Here is a 21,939-nt window from a genome sequence, read left to right on the forward strand (position 1 = left end):
TATAAGAATATCGAGAGTAATTTTATATTAATAGTATTTATGAATTAATAGAATTAATAGAATTAATAGAATTAATAGAATAGTAAAAGAAGAATAATTATATAAATAGATAGAAGGATTATTATTTAATTTCGAACGCGTTTAATATAACTATAATATTTAAATATTAATTTAACTCATCTATCGCTAACTTAAAAGAAGTATATAAAGAAGAATATATTCGTTCGAGCTCTTTTTAAGAGTTTTTTAATATATTTATAAGTAGTAGTAGATAGCTATTAAGCTCGCTTATAGCCTCGATTATTAATAATAGCGAATTCGCTAAAAAGTAATTTAAGGGCGTTAGTAGAGGCTCTAAGTATTAAGGAATAGTTCTTAATATTATAATATTAGTGTGGTATAAAGTTATTCTATTAATCTATGTGGTCTGTAGGCACATATGTGCGGAGGGGAGGCGCGCTAAGGCCTGACTAGGAAGGTGTACCGAGTGTGGAGGATTGATCCGTAACAGGTGCCCATAAAAAACAGAGAAAGGCCATGTCCTCATGGCAAGAAGTATGCATGCATGATTTTTCGAATGCCGGAGAGAAATGGAGACACCAGGCCAATTAGTGGTGTGAATCCCACAAGTTCTCTTACCGCAGCGAAGCCCTTCGAATAGTACTGGAGCAAGACATCAGACGGTTTCAATTCGTCCAAATATGCATCGTTCCATGTCCTTCTGTAGAGGCCCAATTGGCTGTGATCGACGCAGTAGATCCTTCTCTTGTGTGCTCATTGCAGTGATGTACCACAATGTGATATTGCCCAGGCATGTGGAGACAGTAGGCCAAATCGTAGTGGTGTTCTCCGCTTGCTGAGTGATGATTTGACGCGGGATCGTGGAGAGCTGAGCCATGTCCTTGACGATGGTGGCCTTGTTGCCGCTTGGTTTCTCCGCAGTGTTCTCCGCAATTGCCTGTAGTGGTTCCTCCTCTTGCTTTGACTGAGTGATTGGCTGAGGGGTTGACTGAGCGGCTGGCTCAGCGGCTGGCTGAGTAGCTGGCTGAGTGGCTGGCTGAATGGCTGGCTGAATGACTGGAAGGATTTGACTTGGTTGCTGGCGAAACTCATTGCGTAGTTGATCTATTTCAGTTCTTATTATGTCTTGAATTTGAGCCATTAGGCCCTGAACCTGATCTTTCGAGAAGCCGGGGATGAATGGAATGGAATCGAAAGTAGGCATAGTGATGGCCTATTGAAAGGTTTACTGCTTGTATTTGTTTGCGTGTAGTGACTCTGCGTGACAGGCTGAGTTGCTGGTAGGTGAGCGATGTGGGTGTTGAGGTAGGTAGAGGCGTAGCGTGACTGGCTAGCACTGTGGATGAGCGAATAAATTCAATAGACTTCTGTTGAGTGATCTTTAGGTGTTGCTATCATTTGTTAAGGAATAGTTCTTAATATTATAATATTAGTGTAGTGTAAAGTTATTCTATTAATCTATATGGTCTGCAGGCATATATGTGCGGAGGGGAGGCGCGCTAAGGCCTGACTAGAAAGGTATATCGAGTGTGAAGGATTAATCCGTAATACTAAGAGACGAGTAAAAGATATATATATATATCTAAAATATTAAGTAATCTTTAGACGAGAGATATCGAAGACGATTATATTTATATTAGTAAAATTAATAGAATTAATAGAATAATAAAAGAAATATAATTATATAAATAGATGAAAGAATTATTATTCGATCTCGAATACGTTTAATATAACTATTATTATATTATAACTACTATATTTAAATATTTATTTAAGATAGCGGCTACGCGTATAGCCCCTATCTACTAGACGTATAGCCCCTACTTAATAGACGTATAGCCTCTATCTACTAGGCGTATAGCCCTTCTAATCGGATTAGCGGCTACGCGGAAGCTAACGGAATCTAACCGAAAATGGTAAAGAACCCGCATCTAGTGTCTTCGAGATTCTTGCGGAGATGCTTGGTGGTAGTGAAGCCTCCCTATGTCTCTCCCTGTAGATTTACAACATCGGACGGTTTCAATTCGTCGATTAGTGAGGTCTTTGAATAATTCCGCTATGGCGATAGCTGATTGGCTGGCTACCCTCTCTGCTTGCTACTAAAAATACGCCTATTATACTTAATTGTCTACTACCTATCGGCCAGCTGATCTTTCTACATCTGAAACGTATTGAATATAGCCTCGTTACCCTGCATGTAGGCCGATGTAGCACCACCTCGCTGTCCTCGTGTAGCCTGTCCAGCCTGCCTACCTCGCCGCCCTCCTCGTGTAATGCCTAGTCGTCGGGGTGGCTGCTGCAGCGGTCGCAAACCCCCCCGCTGTGACGCTTGCAGTGTAGAGGTAGGTGTAGAGGTAGGTGTAGAGGTAGGTGTAGAGGTAGGTGTAGAGGTAGGTGTAGAGGTAGGTGTAGAGGTAGGTGTAGAGGTAGGTGTAGAGGTAGGTGTAGAGGTAGGTGTAGAGGTAGGTGTAGAGGTAGGTGTAGAGGTAGGTGTAGAGGTAGGTGTAGAGGTAGGTGTAGGTATGCGCTCTGATCCTTGCCTATGGCCTTCAGTACCAAAGAACGCGTCTGCCCTGTCCTCCTCCTCTTGCTGTTTCACCTGACCCGCCGTGATTGCCAGCTGTCGCATTAAGTGAGGTGTCCGTCCAGTCATCGGGAGGTGGAGCTAGGGCCATTGCTATTGAGCGAAGGATGTGGGCGGGCGGTGGGGTGGGAGTTGGTTTTACTACCATAAGGTATCCTATTATAAAGGCAAGAATCTCGAAGACACTAGATGCGGGTTCCTTACCATTTTCGGTTAGATTCCGTTAGCTTCCGCGGCCGCTAACCGAATCAGAGGGGCTATACGCCTAGTGAATAGGGCTGACGCCTAGTAAGTAGGGCTGTACGCGTAGCCGCTATCTTATTTAATTAGTATATATAATAGAATAAGATAGAGCTAAGCTTGAAAATCTTAAATTTATATATATAGTTAATTATTAATTTAAAGTTACTACGCTCTTTAATTAGATCGACTAAGTTAGCTCGATAGCTCTCTCGCGTTTTTCTTATTAAAAATTTATATATAGAAGTTTTATACTTTAAAGTACTTAGCTTACGATATATATAGTTACTTTATAATTTCTTAAATTATAAAGCTCGCTTTACGCTTTCTAACGCTATAAAAATTATAAAGTTTAATCTACTATTAATAAATTAAATAAATATTTAAATATAATAGTTATAGTAGTTATATTAGACGCGTTCGAGATCGAATAATAATTCTTTTATCTATTTATTATTCTTTTATTATTCTATTAATTCTATTAATTCTATTAATTTCATTAATATAAATATAATCGTTTTTTTTTCTTCGATATTTCTTATCTAGTTTAGCCTCTTATTAACGCTCTTAAACTATTTCTTAACGAATTCGCTATTACTAATAATCGAGGCCGTAAGCGAGTTTAATAGCTATCTACTACTACTTATAAACGCGTTAAAAGACTCTTAAAAAGAGCTTAAACGAATACGTTCTCTTTTATATACTTCTTTTAAGTTAGCGATAGATAAATTAAATTAATATTTAAATATTATAGTTATATTAAACGCGTTCGAGATCGAATAATAATTCTTTCATCTATTTATATAATTATTCTTCTTTTACTATTCTATTAATTCTATTAATTTTATTAATTCTATTAATTCTATTAATTTTACTAATATAAATATATTTACTCTCGATATTCTCGTACTTAGTTAAATAAGAGAAGAATCTATAATAGACGAATACGGAGAATACTACGAAGAATATTACGAAGATAGTTATTAGCAGTAGTAATATAATAGATTTACTCTCTATAATCTTATATTAATTTACTTAGTTAGTATAAGAGAAGTTAATATAGTAAGCGAATACGAAGAATACTACGAAGAAATTAAGCGATAATAAGACTCTTAGTATTAAGAATAGACTTAGCTCTTTAAGATCTCACGTTATATACTCTCTACGATTCTATATTAAATTATTACTTAGTAAGCGAAGAATATTACTATAACTTAGTCTATTATTCTTACTATATTAAGAAGTAAGAGAAGAAACTATAATAGGTAAATACGGAGAATACTACGGAGAAATTAAGCGGTAATAAGATTATTATCGTTAAGAACACGGCTTAGCTCTTCAAGATCCCACGTTATATACTCTCTACGGTTCTATATTAAATTATTACTTAGTAAGCGGAGAACACTACTATAACTTAGTTATTCTATATTAAATTATTACTTAGTAAGCGGAGAATACTACTATAACTTGGCCTATTATCCTTACTATATTGAGGAGTAAGAGGAGGAACTATAATAGGCAAATGCGGAGAATACTGCGGAGAAACCAAGCGGCAACAAGGCCACCATCGTCAAGAACACGGCTCAGCTCTCCAAGATCCCACGTCATATGCTCTCCACGATTCCACATCAAATCATCACTCAGCAAGCGGAGAACACCACTGCAACTTAGCCGTTCCACATCAAATCATCACTCAGCAAGCGGAGAACACCACTGCAACTTGGCCTGTCATCCCCACTACATTGAGGAGCAAGAGGAGGAACTACAACAGGCAAATGCGGAGAACACTGCGGAGAAACCAAGCGGCAACAAGGCCACCATCGTCAAGAACACGGCTCAGCTCTCCAAGATCCCACGTCATATGCTCTCCACGGTTCCACATCAAATCATCACTCCGGAACGATGCATATTTAGACGAATTGAAACCGTCCGATGTCTATAGCTATTTTATTATTCGAAAAATTTCACTGCGGCGGGAGATATTATAGGATTCACACCACTAATTAGCACGTTGTCTTTATTTCTTTCCGGTATTTCGATACTTCTTGCCATAAGGATATAGCCTTTCTCTATTTTTTATAGGCAATTATTACACCTTTCTAATTAGGCCTTAGCGCGCCTCTCTCCGTACATATATACCTATATACTATATAGATTAAATTAATTTTATAGTGGTGGAAGTAGGTTAAAAACGTATAGTAAGCGATTAGAGTTCGATTTAACTTAGGGCTAGGGCTAAAATTCGATTTAACTTAGAAAAATCCAACTTTATAAATTTAATTCATGGGCCTTTACTTAATCTATTAATAATAGATTAAACTTTATAATTTTTATAGCGTTAGAAAGCGTAAAGCGAGCTTTATAATTTAAGAAATTATAAAGTAACTATATATATTATAAACTAAGTACTTTAAAGTATAAAACTTCTATATATAAATTTTTAATAAGAGAGATATAAAAGGGCTATCGAGCTAATTTAGTCGATTTAATTAAAGAGCGTAGCGAACTCGAATTTATAATTAACTATATATATAAATTTAAAATTTTCAAGCTTAGCTTTATCTTATTCTTTTATATATATTAATATTAAGATCTCTTTTAGAGTTTAATTTTAATAATATATCTTATATATTTAGAGATTTAGCGAATATAAATTTACTTTATATATCTCGAAGTTTTAATATTTTTTAAAGATTAATTCTATTATTAAATATACTATTAAATTTCATAACGATACTATATCTTTTATAGTTTATATTCGCTAGCTAATCGCTAGTAAACTACGCTTTTATAATATATATATTAAATTCTTAGCTTTCTCTAAATAGTCGAGTAAATCTCGATATTTAGACTTTTTTCTATATCTAATATTATATTATAATAATAAGAAGATTAATAGACTCGAGAATCGAGGCTATATTAGCTTAATAAAAATAAGCGCTTCGCTAGATCTTCTCTTATATCTTTCTACTCTTTTATTAACGCTAGATATTTAATCTATTATTCGCTTTATTTAATAATCTACGTTTTATATATAATAATCTAGCGTATAATTATATTAAGGTTTATTAATAATACGAGAGATTTTTATAACTATTAAAGTCGTTTAGAGAGACTTATAGCGTACGATAATAAGTAATATTACTAAGAGCCCCTTCGATAACTATATATTTTTAAAATATACTAATATATTTTTAAATTAGCGTATTATATATATACGATTATATTCGATAATTATATTTTTACTTATTATATTAAATTTCGTTTTAAAAGTATATAAATTATAGATTAATTTATAATTTAAAATCTAATATACGCTAAGAATCTCTTCGATAATTATATATTTTTAAAATATATTAATATATATTATCTTATCTCTTAGTAAATAAAATATAGACTTAAAATATATAAAATATAGATATAATTTCATTTAATAACTCTATAATCTCGCTAAGTAAGAATTAAATATAGAATAATTAAAAAAAGTCTTTCTAGTTAGATAATTATCTTTCTATCTATTATTTAATAGTCTTATAGCTAATATATCTACTACTATTATATAGTCTTTAATTATTATTAATACTTCTATTATTCTCGTTATTATCTCGTCTTCTATTATAATAAGAAGAATAGTATTAAATAGTAATAAGAGCGATACTTATAGCTATCTTATTAAATAGAGAGTTATTTATAACTAAAATATAGCTATTATAGTTATAAAATATAACTATTAATTATAAAAATAAAAAATATCGCTATTATAGTTATAAATATCTATTATTTCTATATACTTAGCGTATATTAAGTCTTAAATTATAGATTAATTTATAATTTATATATTTTTAATATATAATATCTTTTAATAAGTAAAAATATATTAATATATTTTAAAAATATATAATTATCGAAGAAGCTTTAAGTATATAGAAATAATAGATATAGAGATTATTATCGAAAGTTCTAAATATTAGAATTAGAACTTTAAAATTCTTAATATTCTTAATAAATATTTTAAATATTTTAAATATTAATACTTTATATAGTAGCGATATTACTATTATATATATAAAGTATAAATATATAAAGTATAGATATATAAAGTATAGATATATAAAGTATAGATATATAAAGAATATATATTAGTATATATAAAAGAATAAGATAGGGCTAAGCTTGAAAATCTTGAATTTATATATACAGCCAATTATTAATTTATTAGGTCTACGCTTTTTAATTAGATACCGCGGGTAAATAGATTAGCATCCGCAACCATTAAAAAATAGGTATATATTATTAATATATAGAAAACTTTTTATTTTCTATTAACTTTTTGAGTTTTAAATTTTGAATTTTAGAGGCAGTCTAGGCTTTCCGAATTTTTAAGAATTTTGAAATTTGGTCTTATGATTATTAAAGGCAAGGAATTCAAATATCTCTCACCAGAGTTCGCTCGACAGCCGGACAGCCCCAAAAAAAAAAAAAAAGGTACCATTATTTGATTTTAGAATAACTTTTTTATTTTCTATTAAAATTTAAATTTTTTTATTTAAATCATAGGTATAATGTGAGGTTTTAGATAAAAAGGAATTACTAAATTTAGTCTTATAGATATTTAAAGGTAAGGATTCAGATATCGCTCATCAAGATCGCTCACCAAAATTACTCGACAGCCCTAAAAAAATGATTATAAATTTATTTATATTTATGTACTTTATATATATATAAAGTATATATATATAAAGTATATAATAGCGATATTACTATATATATATAAGATATATAATTATAATATTATTATATATATAATAGCGATAATAGCGTATATCTAGATATATTATTAAAGTTATTCGTTTATAAGACGATAATAAATATCGAGAGAGCTATAAAGAAGAAAATAAGCGACTTTATAATTTAGCTAATCGAGTAAATTAGTATATATATAATTATATAAAATATCGTATATAGATTATAAAGCTATTTAAGAAATTTATTAAAATACTAGAAATATTAAGAATATTAAGAATTTTAACGTATATTTAAAACTTTTAATAGTAATCTTCGTATTAACGATTATAATAGCGATATTTTATTTTTATAACTATAATAGCTATATTTTAATTATAAATAACTCTTTAATTAAAAAGATAGTTATAAGTATAGTTTTTATTATTACTTATTATTATTATTCTTATTATAATAAGTAAATATAAAGAATATCTATTCTATCTAATTATAGCTATATTAAAGAAATTCTAAATAGCTATTCTATAGTTATATAAAGTACTTTTTATATATCTTTCTATATATTAATAGATAGAAAGATAATTATCTCTAACGAGAAAGAATTTTTTAATTATTCTATATTCGATTCTTACTTAGCGAGATTATAGAATTATCGAACGAAATCGTATATATATTTTATATATTTTTAAATATCTACTAGTACTATTTTAAGTCTACTTTTTATTTATTAAGAGGTAAGGTTATATATGTTAATATATTTTGAAAATATATGATTATCGAAGGGAATGAGAATGGGGATTAGGTTAATAAATACCTAATAGAAGCCGTGAACTTGGTTCGGATGATGGCGTGAAAACAATATACTACTCTGTACGCTCGCAGCAGTACTAGGTATACCATCATGGAAGCTAAGCTCTGGGACGTGGACTCTTGTTTCTTGATGCATGGGAGGACGAGATTTTCGGACAGGTGTATACCTGGTATCTGATGGTATGGTGTGGTGTTGGATTATCATATCAGAGTATGGCCCTCGGATAGATGCTTTCCGTATGGGGAATTGCATGTTGGACGTCATGATTGAAATTGGCAGTTACATCACTTTCCCGCCACTTCACGTTCAAGCTCAGCTCACCTCAAGTGATGCTTCTCTTTCACCCTCAGTCGACTTTTTCGTCTTGGTGCTAACCAAGTCTTCCTCTCTTCTACACCCTTTTGTACCAACCATTTTCTTTTTAATGCAGACCGAGATGGCTTCCACCCTTTCTAATGGTCTCCAGAAGGTTATGGACGGCGCAGCTTTCCAAAATCCGAAGCTTGCCGATATCTCCAAGGACACCAAAGACTCCCATGACTCCAATGCTAGGCTTACTACCGATTGGGGCAGCAAAGTGTCTGACACAGACCACTGGCTCACTGTCTCCACCGAAGATCAGTATGGCCCGGCATTGTTGGAGGATGGTCATGCACGAGAGAAGGTTAGCGCTGGTCTGCAGACCTACCCAGGAGATTACTGACCAGCAGTCAAGATACACCGATTCGATCACGAGCGTATACCGGAACGAGTAGTCCATGCCCGCGGTGCCGGAGCATTCGGAACCTTCAAGCTCTACGAAAGCGCCCAAGACGTGACGAGTGCTGGGGTTTTGACAGACACTTCCCGAACCACACCAGTCTTCCTTCGGTTCTCCACGGTCCTTGGGTCGCGAGGTAGCGCCGATACAGTACGTGACGTGCGAGGCTTTGCCGTCAAGTTCTACACTGAGGAGGGCAATTGGGATATCGTGGGCAACGACATTCCCGTCTTCTTCATTCAGGACGCCATTAAATTCACGGACTTGATCCACGCGGCGAAGCCTGAACCAGATGTTGAAGTTCCGCAGGCCCAGACCGCCCACAACAATTTCTGGGACTTCCAATACCTACACTCCGAAGCCACTCATATGTTCATGTGGGCTATGTCAGATCGGGGTATCCCTCGGTCCTACAGAATGATGCAAGGGTTTGGTGTCAATACCTACACCCTCACCAACGCGAAGGGCGAGAGACACTTTGTAAAATTCCATTTCACACCAACCCTTGGCGTTCATTCTTTTGTGTGGGATGAGGCGTTGAAATTGGCTGGCCAAGACCCTGATTTTCATCGGAAAGATCTTTACGAGGCTATCAGTCAGGGAGTATTCCCTACATGGAAGTTCGGCATACAGACTCTCGAGGAATCACAGGAACATGACTTTGACTTCGACATCCTCGATGCGACCAAAGTCTGGCCCGAGGAAATGGTACCGATTAGGTACATTGGAGAGCTTGAACTTAATCGCAACGTTGATGAGTATTTTACTCAGACCGAGCAGGCTGCTTTCGCAACTGGCCATGTCGTTCCTGGCATAGGTTTCTCCGACGATCCTCTCTTACAGGGAAGAAACTTTTCCTACTTCGATACTCAGGTTTCTAGACTCGGCATCAATTGGGAAGAGCTTCCCATCAATCGCCCCGTCTGTCCTGTTATGAACCAAAACAGGGATGGCCAAAAACGTCACACAATTACTAAGGGCAAAGCCAACTACTGGCCAAACCGCTGGGAGTCTGCCCCGCCAGCCAAGCCTTCTGAGGGCGGATATGTCGACCATCCAGAAAAAGTGGCGGGAATTAAGACTCGTCTCAAATCTCAAAAATTTAAGGATCACATCTCGCAAGCTCAACTTTTCTGGAACTCCCAAAGCCCGCCTGAGAAGATGCATTTGATCTCCGCCTTAGGCTTTGAACTCGACCACTGTGATGACCCGGTCGTGTATAATAGAATGATCGAGCGTCTCTGCGATATTGACATCGAGCTTGCCCAAGCCGTGGCCGAGAAGGCAGGTGCGCCCACGCCAACTAAACAAGGCAAGCCAAACGCAGGCAACCAATCTGCGGGTCTAAGCATTACGGCCTACAACGCACCAAAGCCAACGATTGCCAGTAGACGTGTCGCTATCCTCATCGGCGACGGCTACGATCCGGTCGCCTTCAATGGAGTATATGCTGCTCTCAAGGCTGCAAAGGCCTTCCCCTTTGTCATTGGCCCCAAGCGCCAGACTGTACTTGCGGAAGGCGAGAGCAAAGGTATGTACATATTTGGGTCAACAGATTCATATTCGGCACCACTTTTCGCAAGACATACTATGAGAATGGAAAGCTCTTTAAACCCCTTCGAGCTGTCTCATTGCTCCAGGTTTTTCCATAAAGAAGGAGTGCTGACTCCGGAGTTTTTGTAGGTGGCAAAGGCGTTCAGCCAGACCATCATTTCGAAGGCATGCGCTCTACCATGTTCGATTCCATCTTTATTCCTGGAGGTCCTCACATTGAAACTCTGCGTAAGCAGGGCCGAGTGGTCCACTGTACGTGTTTTCGGAGTTCATATTACCTCTTTTGAACCAAATCTTAAGTCTTGAGACATGTGTTGGGAGTATTGACTCTCTAGACGTGTTCCAAGGCTCCCTATACCCTCTCAAACAAGCAAGACTGACTCTGAAATCATGAACCAGGGGTGCGTGAAGCGTTCGGTCATCTCAAGGCCATTGGTGCGACCGGCGAGGCTGTGAACCTTGTGAAAACAGCATGTGAGGTCGATGGTATGACTTTCTCTGCTGCTGGTAGTCACGATGTCGTCGACTCCTACGGTGTCGTCACTGCTGGAGCAGCGAAGCCTGAGTCATTCAAGGAAACCATCAACATGGCCAAGGGTGCGAAGGACTTCATCGATGTCTACACTTTCAACATCTCCCAACACAAGAACTTCGATCGTGAGATGGATGGACTTTCTTCCATGGTGGCTTACTAGACGGAGCATAGACATTGTCTCAGCGAGAGAGAACAGCGTTAGCGACTTGATTATTATGGCTTATTGTACATAGCAGAGCGACAATATCAAAATCGTGGCGATCACGCAACCAGAAGCTATATCTCGCTTGCTTCTATGTCTGATCGTTCTGCGAATAGATACACCTAGCCAACAGAGCCATCGAATGCCAGATTCAACTCCTTTGCAATGCCTTTGACTGCTACACTGTGTATGTCATGGATGCCTTCTCTACCCGAACTCGCATCTAGAAGAAAGCGCACCAGCCAATGTACATACTCGCCAATTTGAATGGATCTGTCGCCTGCTGGATTAACGCCTGCACATATCCTTCCACACTCAATGGTACACTTTCCATGGGCAACAAACCGTGAACCTTGTTCCTCACACTCTCTAGCACTCCCTCCGGCGTGTCCGGCACACCGGTAATGGCCTTCTTCTTCTTACCAATGAAATCAGTGGTCGGATCATAGAGAAAGGTCTCCAATATCGTCATTAACGTATCTTCATTCTGGCGGAGGATGCCAAGCGTGAGCTCGCAAGACTTGCGGAACGGCCCTTCATAACCATAAGCGCCGAACGCATCTACCATGTTGTGTGTGAGGCGGAAGGGGACCAGCTCTGGTTTCTCAAAGGTGAGGCCTTTGTCGAAGAGACAGTTGAAGTCGACGTGGAAGGTGCCTCCATTGCTTTCTTCAAACAAAACGTTCTCGCCATGGCGATCCCCTAGTCCAAGGACATGTCCGACAATGGACATCACAGCGCACGAACGAGTATAACGCAGGCGAGCATTGAACCATGCCCCAGGCTCGGGAAACATCTCAACGAACCATTCATGAAAGACAGGAGGAAAAGTGAGTATGATTCTGTCAGTGAAGATGGAAAGCTTGCCAGGAGACGTCACGGATTCGTTAAGTAGGTTGCGCAAATCGCCGTAGTTGATCGGCACGTTCTTTTGCTTGTAGCCGTTCAAGAGAATCTCACGTAGAGTTTTGAGATTGTCTACCCATTCAATCAGACCGCATTCTTCATTCAAGGGCGTTACAGCATATGTTTTGATGTAAAGCCGGCGTTTGCTGGATTCAGCGTCTTTCTTCAGAGAGCGGTTGATCATGGCGTTGAATTCCATCAAACGTTGATCCTTGCGAAGATCATCTTTCGGTTTGCAAAGAAGAGCGTAGACATGGCCATCAGAGCCTCGGATACTGATCTTCCTCGGTCGCTGGAGAGAATTCAAAACCACCACATCATCTAGGAAGGACGATATGTGAACGTAGTCTTTGCTATTGAACGCCTTGTGAGTCCTTATATTCATACTGTCATTCGTCGGAAGACTGGCAGTCAAAGATGACTCGAGCGGTATTGCGAGCTTAGAAGAAGCCGTCTTGTGGTTGAAGCCAAGATCCTTGGTCAGACTGACCATCGTAGGCTTGTTAGGAATATTGCCCTCGCAAACATGCAGTAACTGGTCGGTTAATCTCTGTCCCTGAGTGACCAGTGTCTTCAGCTCTATTCCAGTCGAGTCTGCCTTGGATTTCTTCGCGTTCTCCAGTATTCTCGTCAAGCAAGCCATGCCTCTACTCGCCCTCTCTTTGGAAAATGATTTGACTACGGCTAGCAAAGTCCAAAGTGCTTGTGCCGTGTGCTGAGTCACGACTTTGGTCACAATGTCAACAAGGAGATTGTAGATAGCTAAATTTGGATGACATATCCGAGCCACGATCTGGGACAGTGCAGTATACCAAGCAAAAGCCGGTAGGCGGTCAATATATTTCCTCATCTGTGAATTACAAGCTTCGAGGAGCTTTCTTCGCTGTGCCATCGTGTGGCTTCTAAAAGTTTCGTTTCCGTGCTTTGGATCCAAAGGCTGTTCGGTTTCGAATCCCAAATCCAACCACAGCGTTAGAATCCTTGGCATAGTCTGATATATGTATTTTGCCCCGAAGGCTAGCGATCGGAGATAGTTTTCGATCACCAATTTGGCAGTCTCGCCTTGTATAAAAGTCTGAGCCTGTTTCCCAGGTGGTTTCGCTTTCTCTGACTCCAGGAGCTTGTTGTAATGCTTTCCGAGATAGTAGTGACCCTTCTCCCATCTGTTATGAAATTCGGCAGCTCTATTGTACTGATGGATGATCACATCGGATTGAGTTTGTCCGGCTCTGTCGATCCACTTTGCTAGCAGTAGATGAGCTCTCGCCTTTAGCAGGTTTTGCTGTTGCTGCAGGCCCGGGGGTTTTGTCGCTAAGGATTCGTTTGCCTCAATGTAGTCATGAGATCTAAAAGCATTGGCACCAATGGCGCCTTCTAGACTTTGGATCGCTTTGCGATGATTGCCTTCTCTCCATAGAAGACGAGAATGCTCTATCGTTGCTGATGCATCGCCGAGCTGAGACGCATGAAGGACGGCGTTGAAGGCTTGGTGCGTGAAGCCACCTTTGCGAGCTAGTTTCGCGCTTGTCAACCAAGCAGACGCGATGTCAGCGTTCGAGAAATGACGCCTTGTAAGGTCAGTCAATGTCATTCAAGAGATGAGGTGTCTTACTTGGAAAGCTGCATTGCCGCCCTTCTAAGTCCCAACAAGTACTGTTTATCGGACACGAAAGGCCCAAGCACGTCCAATCGTTGGTCCATGGATGACACTAGGCTGGATTTCATGTTTTTGTCCATGTCTCCGGCACCGCCAATCATTTCCATCTCGGCGAGTGCGTGGAACTTCACTAGCGAGTCATGGCACCCTTGTAGTGACGTTGTGTTCGTTGTCGATAAACCTCTTGCAGTGTTGCGTCTTAGCTGATTTAAAATGGCGGAGAATTGACTGTTATTTTCCTCGGAAAGTGCCAACAGAGCCCGTCCAATCCCCACATTGAAATCTCCGTCCGAAGCTTCCGTGGACATTGACAGGTAGCCTTTCAGTTTATCCCACTTCCCAGTCACCCAAGAAGCCTCTGTGGAAAATGGTAGAGACAGAATGTTGGTCGCATATGACTGTTGGAAGCCCTCAACTTGATTCAACAGAACATCTTCGACAAAATCAGCACTAAGACCTCACCATTCTGTAAAATGCTTCCCTTACCATGCTGGCCAGACTCTTTGAGACATGTGAGAAGGTTGAATTGGACATCAAAATCCTTTGGCTTCTCTGTAAGGAGGATTTCGTACCAGCTCTGAGCTGCGGTCCATCTTCCCGCCTTGCGATGCTCCAGGATCTGCTGATCTATATTAAGGACTTGCAAATGAGCCGAAATGCCTTCGATACCGTCGGGTTCGTCGATCTGTGTGTAAATCTCCTGAAGTCGTTCATACAAGGGTTCCAAATCAACACCTTGGTTTGCATTTCGATCCTCATCTCGTTGTTGCCTGATGAATTGCTCCCAATGAAAGAGTGCGCGGGAGAAAGATTTACATTCTACGGCCCGGCGGGATATCACGTCCGCGGGTATCAGTGCAAGGACTGTATCCACACTTTGTATCTGCACAATTTCCCGCTCAAGGTCGGCTTCGGACGGTATTCGACCTGCCCTTGTTCCTGCGCTTTTCGCATTGGCATTTTCTTTTTTCTTCTCTTGCATCCAACGCGAAAGGTAATCGAGGACTTGAAAGACGGTCTATACACAGGGATCAGCAGGTAGCGCTGGAGAACATTCGTGTCTCACCTACCTGGCTGCAAAGGATTGTGCTATCCTTAGAATGACCCTGTTCTGGCAAAGATTCATGCAATACAAGGAGAAGCTCTCGACCGATTTCTAGCTTCTCACGATCGTTACCGTTGATGATAACATTCAAGCAAGCAAATGGTAGGAGGAAGTTCGATATGGATATATCCTGAAATCGAATAATCCGACTGAGAACCGAGAAGATGGTCTGTACCTTGCCATCTCCTACTTTCCTCTTGAGGAGGTCAAAGGTGAACGTCCGGAGCCATTGCCCATGACCCATCTTTGCATCATACAAAGGGTAGGTAGAGGGTAGCTGCGATATCCCAGCGGTGACGAAATATTTGGAATTAGTAAAGGGCATCAAAGTTGTCCTCACTGATTCCGGGAGCGATACCCATCTGCGATAGTTCGCGTCAAATGGGGCATCACGTGGGCGAGGCCTCACAGATTCTTTGATCTCTGAAATGCTTAACAATTCTTGCATGGCATATGCCAAGAAGCCCTGACTTCTTGAATTGGTTGCCGAGAGAAAGGCTTTGACCAAAACTTCACGAAGGAAGAAGATTACAAAGTCATTTGTCTCGTCGTCCCTGCCAAAGTTGGAAAGGACCAGTATCTCCTTTTTCTCCCGGACCGCTTCAATGCGCGTGGGGTCCAAGCATCCCACAAGTCCTATGCACTTGGCACAAAGAATAGATATCTCTGGATGCGTATTATTGAAAAGCACGGAGGTATCCAGGATGGACCGAGCCAGTTGGCCCACGACAGGGTCAGGTTGTTCACTGTTGGCGGTCTCATGCAGAAAGCCTTGATTTTCCACCAGGTACTCGGCGAGCTCAGAAAGAGCTCGGAAGACAACCGTCACATTTTCGTTTTGGCATCGTTGGCTGAAAGCTTGATAGTGGTGTTTTATACCCATCCTAGCCTTCAGCCCGCCCAGTTCTTCCTCGAATTTGGCCATTAATGGTACAGGGGCAAGCGAGGGTAGGGTGTGTACGATGTCGCATATCATAGATGAATGGGATTTCAGGAGATAACTAATCATCTCGTATGCCTCTTTCTGGATGTCGGCCACAAACGAGTCCCAATGCTGAACGATAATGGCAAACGTAGGGTCTACAAGCGTTGCAATGTCGTCTTCCCCAAGGGTAGTCATCATAACAATCCAAGCCTTAAAGCCTTGATTGGAAAGAGCTTTAATTTCGATCGCGGATCGAAGACATGCGCATATCTACAAGTAACGTTCACTTAATCGAAGCGCCTAGGAAGTGGAAATGTGAGGAGCTTACCTGTGGCAGACCGTTGCTGACATGGCTTTTTGCAAGCTTTATCATTTCGCGAATCGCGCCCAAACATCTAGTCTTCTCGAGGATAGGTTGTGGACCTTTCCCATCGTTTATTGTATCGGCAAGAAGAGCCATGATACCCAGCACGTGGGTCTCGAAGAATGGACCGATCGAATCCATCTTACGAGCTGTTCCTCGGCCAGCAATCGATCTACCATGGGTAATGTCGGCGAGAAAATGGAGGGCTTGATGAGCCTTCAACGGATTAGATCTCACGCTTACAGATCTTCCAAAGGGTCCGCTTACCTTGGGCCTCTTTGCTTCATCATTCTCACCTGCAGCCCTCAATAATTCAGACGCTGTTGATTGTGGCTCCGATTTGAGCAATTCGGCACAATTCACGTTGCCGAACTCTGGAGAAACAGCATTGAGTAAGCCCATGACTAGACTCTCTACATCGCTAGAAGTTCGGAGCAGTATACATGAAAGAATCGCAGCCAAATTGTTGTGTTCCCTGCACAGCACCATGATCGACTGTCCACAAGCGTCGGCAATTCGTTGTAATACGTCCTGCTTCTTCGTCAAGACAAAGAAAGGGACTGTGTGTACTTGAGTCATGGAAAGGAAGTCAGAAACACTCATCGCCAACAAGTCTGAGATCTGCTGCGCAATCTGGGGACGGCGGTGTATATCTTGTACCACTGTTACCGCAATGGTACGCCAGTACGGAGCAAACAGCTTCATTGCTGAAAAATGGGAATGATTAGATATCTTTTGAATCTGTAATGCATTAACAATATGTGGATTGGATCTGTATAGTAGGCCCTTACCTCATCATACGCAAGTCCAGATATTAATGCATTAGTGTGGCCTAAGTATTCCACAAGTTTCAGAAGAACAATATTCATCTCGTCACCACCAGAGATCCTATAAATTGATCAGCACTGGGAACGAATCCATGACTTGCCAACATACCGAGCAATTTGGCCCCAGGCGAGTATGCACGTTTCCTGCAGTGCAAGATCGTTTTTTTCTGAAAGAGTACGCAAGAAATCCAGGACAACGTGTCGATTTTTGAGGATTATGGAAGGTTTGAGAGTGCCCTGCATGAAGACTGGCAATGTCCGTCTAATACTTGTCAGTAGAGCGCTTACCAAATCAACTTGTTTTGACTGACCCAGCCGCAATGCGCAATTCCCGTATAGAACTTTGCAAGGCTTGTAAGCACCATTGGCCATACGCGGACATTGTCAGGTTCAAGTGCTCTTCCTTTGCGGTATGAGACAACAAACGTTTTAGAGCCAGCGTAGCTGCGACACGAGGTCTTCGAAATTTTTGGGTTTTGGGCAATTTGATTAGGCTGAGTATGGTGGAAAACGCCTCTTCCGACCCGGAACATTCCCACTGTGTTGATATACTGTTGTCCCTCATGTCCGCGTCACAGATGTAGCACTTGTTATTTACTGGTCGTCGATATTCGCTAATCAAGGTCTCTGGCAAAGCTTGGGCGCTTGCGCAAGCCAGTTGCCCAATCGCAGCACATAAGGAACACTGTTCCTCCTCAGAAAGCCTTGGAAAGCAGTCGCTATCAAACGTTAGCACCTCCATCAGAAGACAGGCATGGCGGTCACCTACACCGCATTCCGACTAAGGCCTATAAGCGCGGTGTTATCGGGAAGACCCAACAAGCTGTAGATCTTGCTCACGATGCTTGATCGCACGTCGTTCATGGTTTGACCACCATTGACAGTGGCCAGGCGTGCTCTCTTTGACGGTCTTTCGAGGTCATGATTGTCTGTGTCGGGCACAGGATTGCAGAAGTAGCTGTGGCTGGTTTGCTGAATTTCCGAATCTTCAAATGACGGCATTCGACTTAAGGGCAGCAAGCGCAAGTTCTGTAGCGGATTTTGCTCGTGGAGCGAGATTATCAAGGATATAGCGTACTGTGAGGTTTGCAAATCAGTAGCTGTCAGTAAGAGCATCTGCTTGCGCGTACCTGGAGATCTTGACCAAATGCGTCGAAACGCTTGTGATCTTTTCTTACTTCGAGAAGATTTGATAGTGTGTTCCCCGCAAAGCTTCGAAGCCTAGGCCCCCACTTTGAATCAGTGAGAGCAAGATCGAAAACCATGAGACAAAGTCTTTTTTCAACGGGAGACGGTAAAGGTAATGAGTCCGCGACAAGAAAAGTCGTTGTGATCTGCGAGTACAATGTTGACACCCTGGTCACGACTGCTGAGCGAGAATCGAAGCCCGAGGTACGGGTGAAAAACGCGCGAATACGATCCAGAAAGGATATTACACTCGACAAGGTGCTTTCAGCGTAGTCAAGCTGGCCGCCTTCGGGAGCTATTGCGCCCCAAAATCGAGTCAATGTGTTCAAGGTCCAGCTGTCCTCGGAAGTAAGAAAATCAATATTCGACATGACACCTGGCCTGCATGAGGAAGGTGTAGTGAAAAATGTTAGAAGGCACATTGTCGTATCGAATATTTGTCTTTTGTGTCTGAAAAATACTTGAATAGCATCCTGCAACTCATTTGGTGGCAGATCCCGCGGGCAGAGTCCGGAAATTGTCGCTCCAGAAGGCACATGATATGGGGGCATGTTGGGGTTTGCAGCCAGATCAGAAGTCTTTGTTTCGAGATGGGACAAAAGGTCTTCAGGATATTACGTGAGCTGGTGATGCACGCGAAGGGGCGGATACGCATGCTAACCGTTGGTGCACCCTTTCATGTATGTCAGAATTGGATGTAAGTTCATCCTTCTAACATGCGTCTTTCTCTCGGTGACAAGAAAAGTCGTAAAGATGCGGAGAACCCCCTCTATTGTCTCGCTATCTTGTAGGCACCCGGTCAAAGCCAGGAGCTTCGGCAGAAGCCATAGATACAAGGGACCAATCGGCCGCGGGTCTGGTCCGTGGAATTGGGGAGCAGCAAACAGAACTTCAGGATTCCTCTTGATAGTGAAGTTTATGGCAGTCAAACTGTCAGCAGCGTGTCTAGATAGTTCAGTCTTACCATTGAACGGGTCGTCCGAGCTTATCTTTTCAAGGCCGGCTTTCACGATCACATAGATCAGCTTGCAATCCACGTCACTGTCTGTTTCGAGCGGTTCTGCGTGAAAAATTTGTCCACTTTCAGTACCAAGGATTTCTCGAAGCAGCTGGCGAAATGTCTCTACATCTTGAGTTCTGGGATGCTTCTTCCCATCTGTGAAATGGCTGACAAGCTGTGCTGCAAGAGTGGACTGTGGTGGCTCCGCGTTCTGGGAAAGTTCTTTGAGTACAGGACGTCCTGACCCACTGTTTCCCACGTCTCGAGCCATATCAGCATAAGGTCTTCCCTTGATATCAGGTTTACTTCGCTGTCAGTCATGGCTAGAGTATGGAATACACGACGCGTCTCCATCGCTTGGCGCCCGGTGTTGAAAGAGACATCGGAAGCGCGGCCGCAAAGTCCGCAGCCCTACAAAAACAGGCATGATTATTGCTCTTGGTTCAAAGGTCCAAGGCGTTCACAAATGAGACCACTAAGTGCGTGACATTGAGGACTGATCATCATGGGGCTTGATGATGTTCAAGTGGATGAAATTCTGCATAACCAGAAGCATCAAGAATGTATGCGTGCTGCCCTTGACATGGTATGCCAGGCCGATAATGTATAGAGTGTGAAGACAGCGGACTGAACAACTCAGGCAGAGCAAGCTCTTGCCTCTAACGAAGTACCTGTTGGATGTGTCTTTGTGCATGAAGGTCAAATAATTGGGCGGGGTATGAACGATACGAATAGGTCTCTGAATGTATGTTCGGTTGTTGATGCAAGGCAGCAATTGGCCTCAACGGCGATTCTTGATCAATTGCAACTATTTACTGTTCTAATGAGCAACGCAGGGGACCCGACACGCTGAGTTCCTTGCCATCAATAGCATACTTGACAATTATCCACCCTCGATTTTTCGGGAGACAAGTCTGTATGTCACCGTCGAACCATGTATCATGTGTGCTTCAGCTCTCCGCCAATTTCACATCAAAGCTGTGTACTACGGGTGCTCCAACGATCGTTTTGGCGGTACAGGTGGAGTACTCTCAATCCACTCTGAGTATGCTTAACGTCGCTTCGAACAATGCGTATCGCTAACACAGTCTTGACAGCCCCAGCGTTGACGAGCCCTTTCCTGCGTATGGCGGCTTATTTCGGGATCAGGCAATCATGTTGCTGCGACGATTTTACGTCCAGGAAAATGGCAAAGGCATGACTTTTGTTCTTGCAACGTAGGAAAGACTTGTTGACGGTCAGTTCAGCCCCAGAACCAAAACCAAAGAAAGATCGACAACTCAACACTGGGATTCCGCCGCTTTTTCAGCAGCGTCGATAGAGATCCAGTAATTTCACTACAGCATCTGATCCGCATTGATATAAAGACAGATGTGGAAAGGCAGAGATAGAGCAGCAGGAGCTCGCTCTGGGATAGAAAGCTGAGCTCTGCGGAGCCTTGTGATTCTTGTAGTGAGTCTTAGACCTAAGAATGGCCAGCTCATCAATGTGACGATATTAAAGGACTTGTCAGGAACCAGGACAGAACAAAAAGGCAGCACAACCATAAAACTGCACAGTCGCTCCGTATGCCTTCTTTTGCTTTATCCGCCGTGACAATTCTTATTTGCTGCCGGCTTGCTCTGCAGCAAGCTCTCTTTCTGCCTGTCTGTAGTATTTAGCCGTGTCGACGCCGTGCTACAGAACATCAGCGAATTGAACCTATCGTGCCGTACAAAGTGAGCAATACCTGATCATGGTTGACAAAATTGAACCAGGGAATGACATGGAGCCAGATGCCGCTATACCGCGAATTACGTGAAGCCACGCCTTGCATGTATGGGGTGAGGCTCGATTTTCCATACAATGGCTCGTTCCTCTTGACTTTATCGACCATTTCCCGCATATCTCTTTCCACCTCTCTTTTGTTTTCTTCCACCCCGTAGAACCGCACTGCCCAGGCGTTAGCTAGAGCTTGGGCTGGAAGTGGTTGAGGTGATTGTACAAATTGAGTTTTCGTAAAAGTAGAGGAATCCCGCGCCTGCCCCAATAGTGCAGCTGAGTCGCATGATAGACGCAAAGCTCCCCTTGGAAACATATGATGGAGATAGCTTTTCCCAAAGCAACATTAAGGCGGGGCCAAAGGCAGCCATAGCACCTCCTTTTGCATAGTCTTCAGGTCGCGCATATTTGACAACTCGCTTGAAATGGCTGCACAGTGGTCAGATCAATGAAGCACTAGCAGCCTGAGGTACGTACGGATCATTGTCAATGAGCTTTGGAAGCCTATTAGTTGAGTCTCAGTAATCCTTCAAAGGTTACTGACTGGATATCTTGTGTTTGGCTGCTTCGCTGGCACATATGGCCGCTGCTGTAGGTCTGTCATGCTGGGCGTGCTCAATCAGGATTCAGGAAGAAGGAACACTGAACAAAGCGAAGTTCGAGTTGGGCTCAATGGGCCGGCTTCGGGACAATATTAGCGTATGCAGAAAGGTCCGGAATCCTTGGCATTAAGAGCTCTCTGTCGCTTACCTATTC

General features: G+C 41.5%; 6 protein-coding genes across 6 annotated transcripts; 2 read left to right on the forward strand and 4 right to left on the reverse strand.

Annotated features, from left to right (window-relative positions):
- Window positions 1-676: 676 nt before the first annotated feature.
- HO173_006650 (uncharacterized protein) lies at window positions 677-1,225 on the reverse strand (the record flags this gene model as incomplete). Its single annotated transcript, XM_037308558.1, has 1 exon — window positions 677-1,225. The coding sequence occupies one exon, from the start codon at window positions 1,223-1,225 to the stop codon at window positions 677-679; it is 549 nt and encodes a 182-aa protein (XP_037164401.1).
- A 1,045-nt stretch (window positions 1,226-2,270) lies between these two features.
- On the reverse strand, window positions 2,271-2,696 carry HO173_006651 (uncharacterized protein; the record flags this gene model as incomplete). The annotated part of the gene is made up of 2 exons (XM_037308559.1): window positions 2,271-2,556; window positions 2,626-2,696. 2 exons carry the CDS (start codon window positions 2,694-2,696, stop codon window positions 2,271-2,273), a joined length of 357 nt encoding a protein of 118 aa, XP_037164402.1.
- A 6,139-nt stretch (window positions 2,697-8,835) lies between these two features.
- Window positions 8,836-11,408, forward strand: HO173_006652 (uncharacterized protein; the record flags this gene model as incomplete). The annotated part of the gene is made up of 4 exons (XM_037308560.1): window positions 8,836-9,063; window positions 9,115-10,690; window positions 10,843-10,965; window positions 11,113-11,408. 4 exons carry the CDS (start codon window positions 8,836-8,838, stop codon window positions 11,406-11,408), a joined length of 2,223 nt encoding a protein of 740 aa, XP_037164403.1.
- Window positions 11,409-11,673: 265 nt separating this feature from the next.
- Window positions 11,674-19,693, reverse strand: HO173_006653 (uncharacterized protein; the record flags this gene model as incomplete). Its single annotated transcript, XM_037308561.1, has 12 exons — window positions 11,674-13,924; window positions 13,969-14,446; window positions 14,500-15,031; window positions 15,084-16,313; window positions 16,372-16,623; window positions 16,675-17,148; window positions 17,199-17,295; window positions 17,344-17,496; window positions 17,546-17,953; window positions 18,004-18,311; window positions 18,365-19,026; window positions 19,084-19,693. The coding sequence occupies 12 exons, from the start codon at window positions 19,691-19,693 to the stop codon at window positions 11,674-11,676; spliced, it is 7,455 nt and encodes a 2,484-aa protein (XP_037164404.1).
- A 234-nt stretch (window positions 19,694-19,927) lies between these two features.
- On the forward strand, window positions 19,928-20,743 carry HO173_006654 (uncharacterized protein; the record flags this gene model as incomplete). The annotated part of the gene is made up of 5 exons (XM_037308562.1): window positions 19,928-20,008; window positions 20,063-20,167; window positions 20,259-20,467; window positions 20,520-20,617; window positions 20,670-20,743. The coding sequence occupies 5 exons, from the start codon at window positions 19,928-19,930 to the stop codon at window positions 20,741-20,743; spliced, it is 567 nt and encodes a 188-aa protein (XP_037164405.1).
- A 281-nt stretch (window positions 20,744-21,024) lies between these two features.
- On the reverse strand, window positions 21,025-21,787 carry HO173_006655 (uncharacterized protein; the record flags this gene model as incomplete). The annotated part of the gene is made up of 5 exons (XM_037308563.1): window positions 21,025-21,099; window positions 21,152-21,354; window positions 21,407-21,612; window positions 21,661-21,677; window positions 21,728-21,787. 5 exons carry the CDS (start codon window positions 21,785-21,787, stop codon window positions 21,025-21,027), a joined length of 561 nt encoding a protein of 186 aa, XP_037164406.1.
- Window positions 21,788-21,939: the final 152 nt, after the last annotated feature.

This window comes from Letharia columbiana (genome assembly GCF_014066305.1).
Source record: "Letharia columbiana isolate WasteWater2 chromosome Unknown Sc0000020_s0, whole genome shotgun sequence".
In the NCBI taxonomy this organism is placed as follows: Eukaryota; Fungi; Ascomycota; class Lecanoromycetes; order Lecanorales; family Parmeliaceae; genus Letharia; species Letharia columbiana.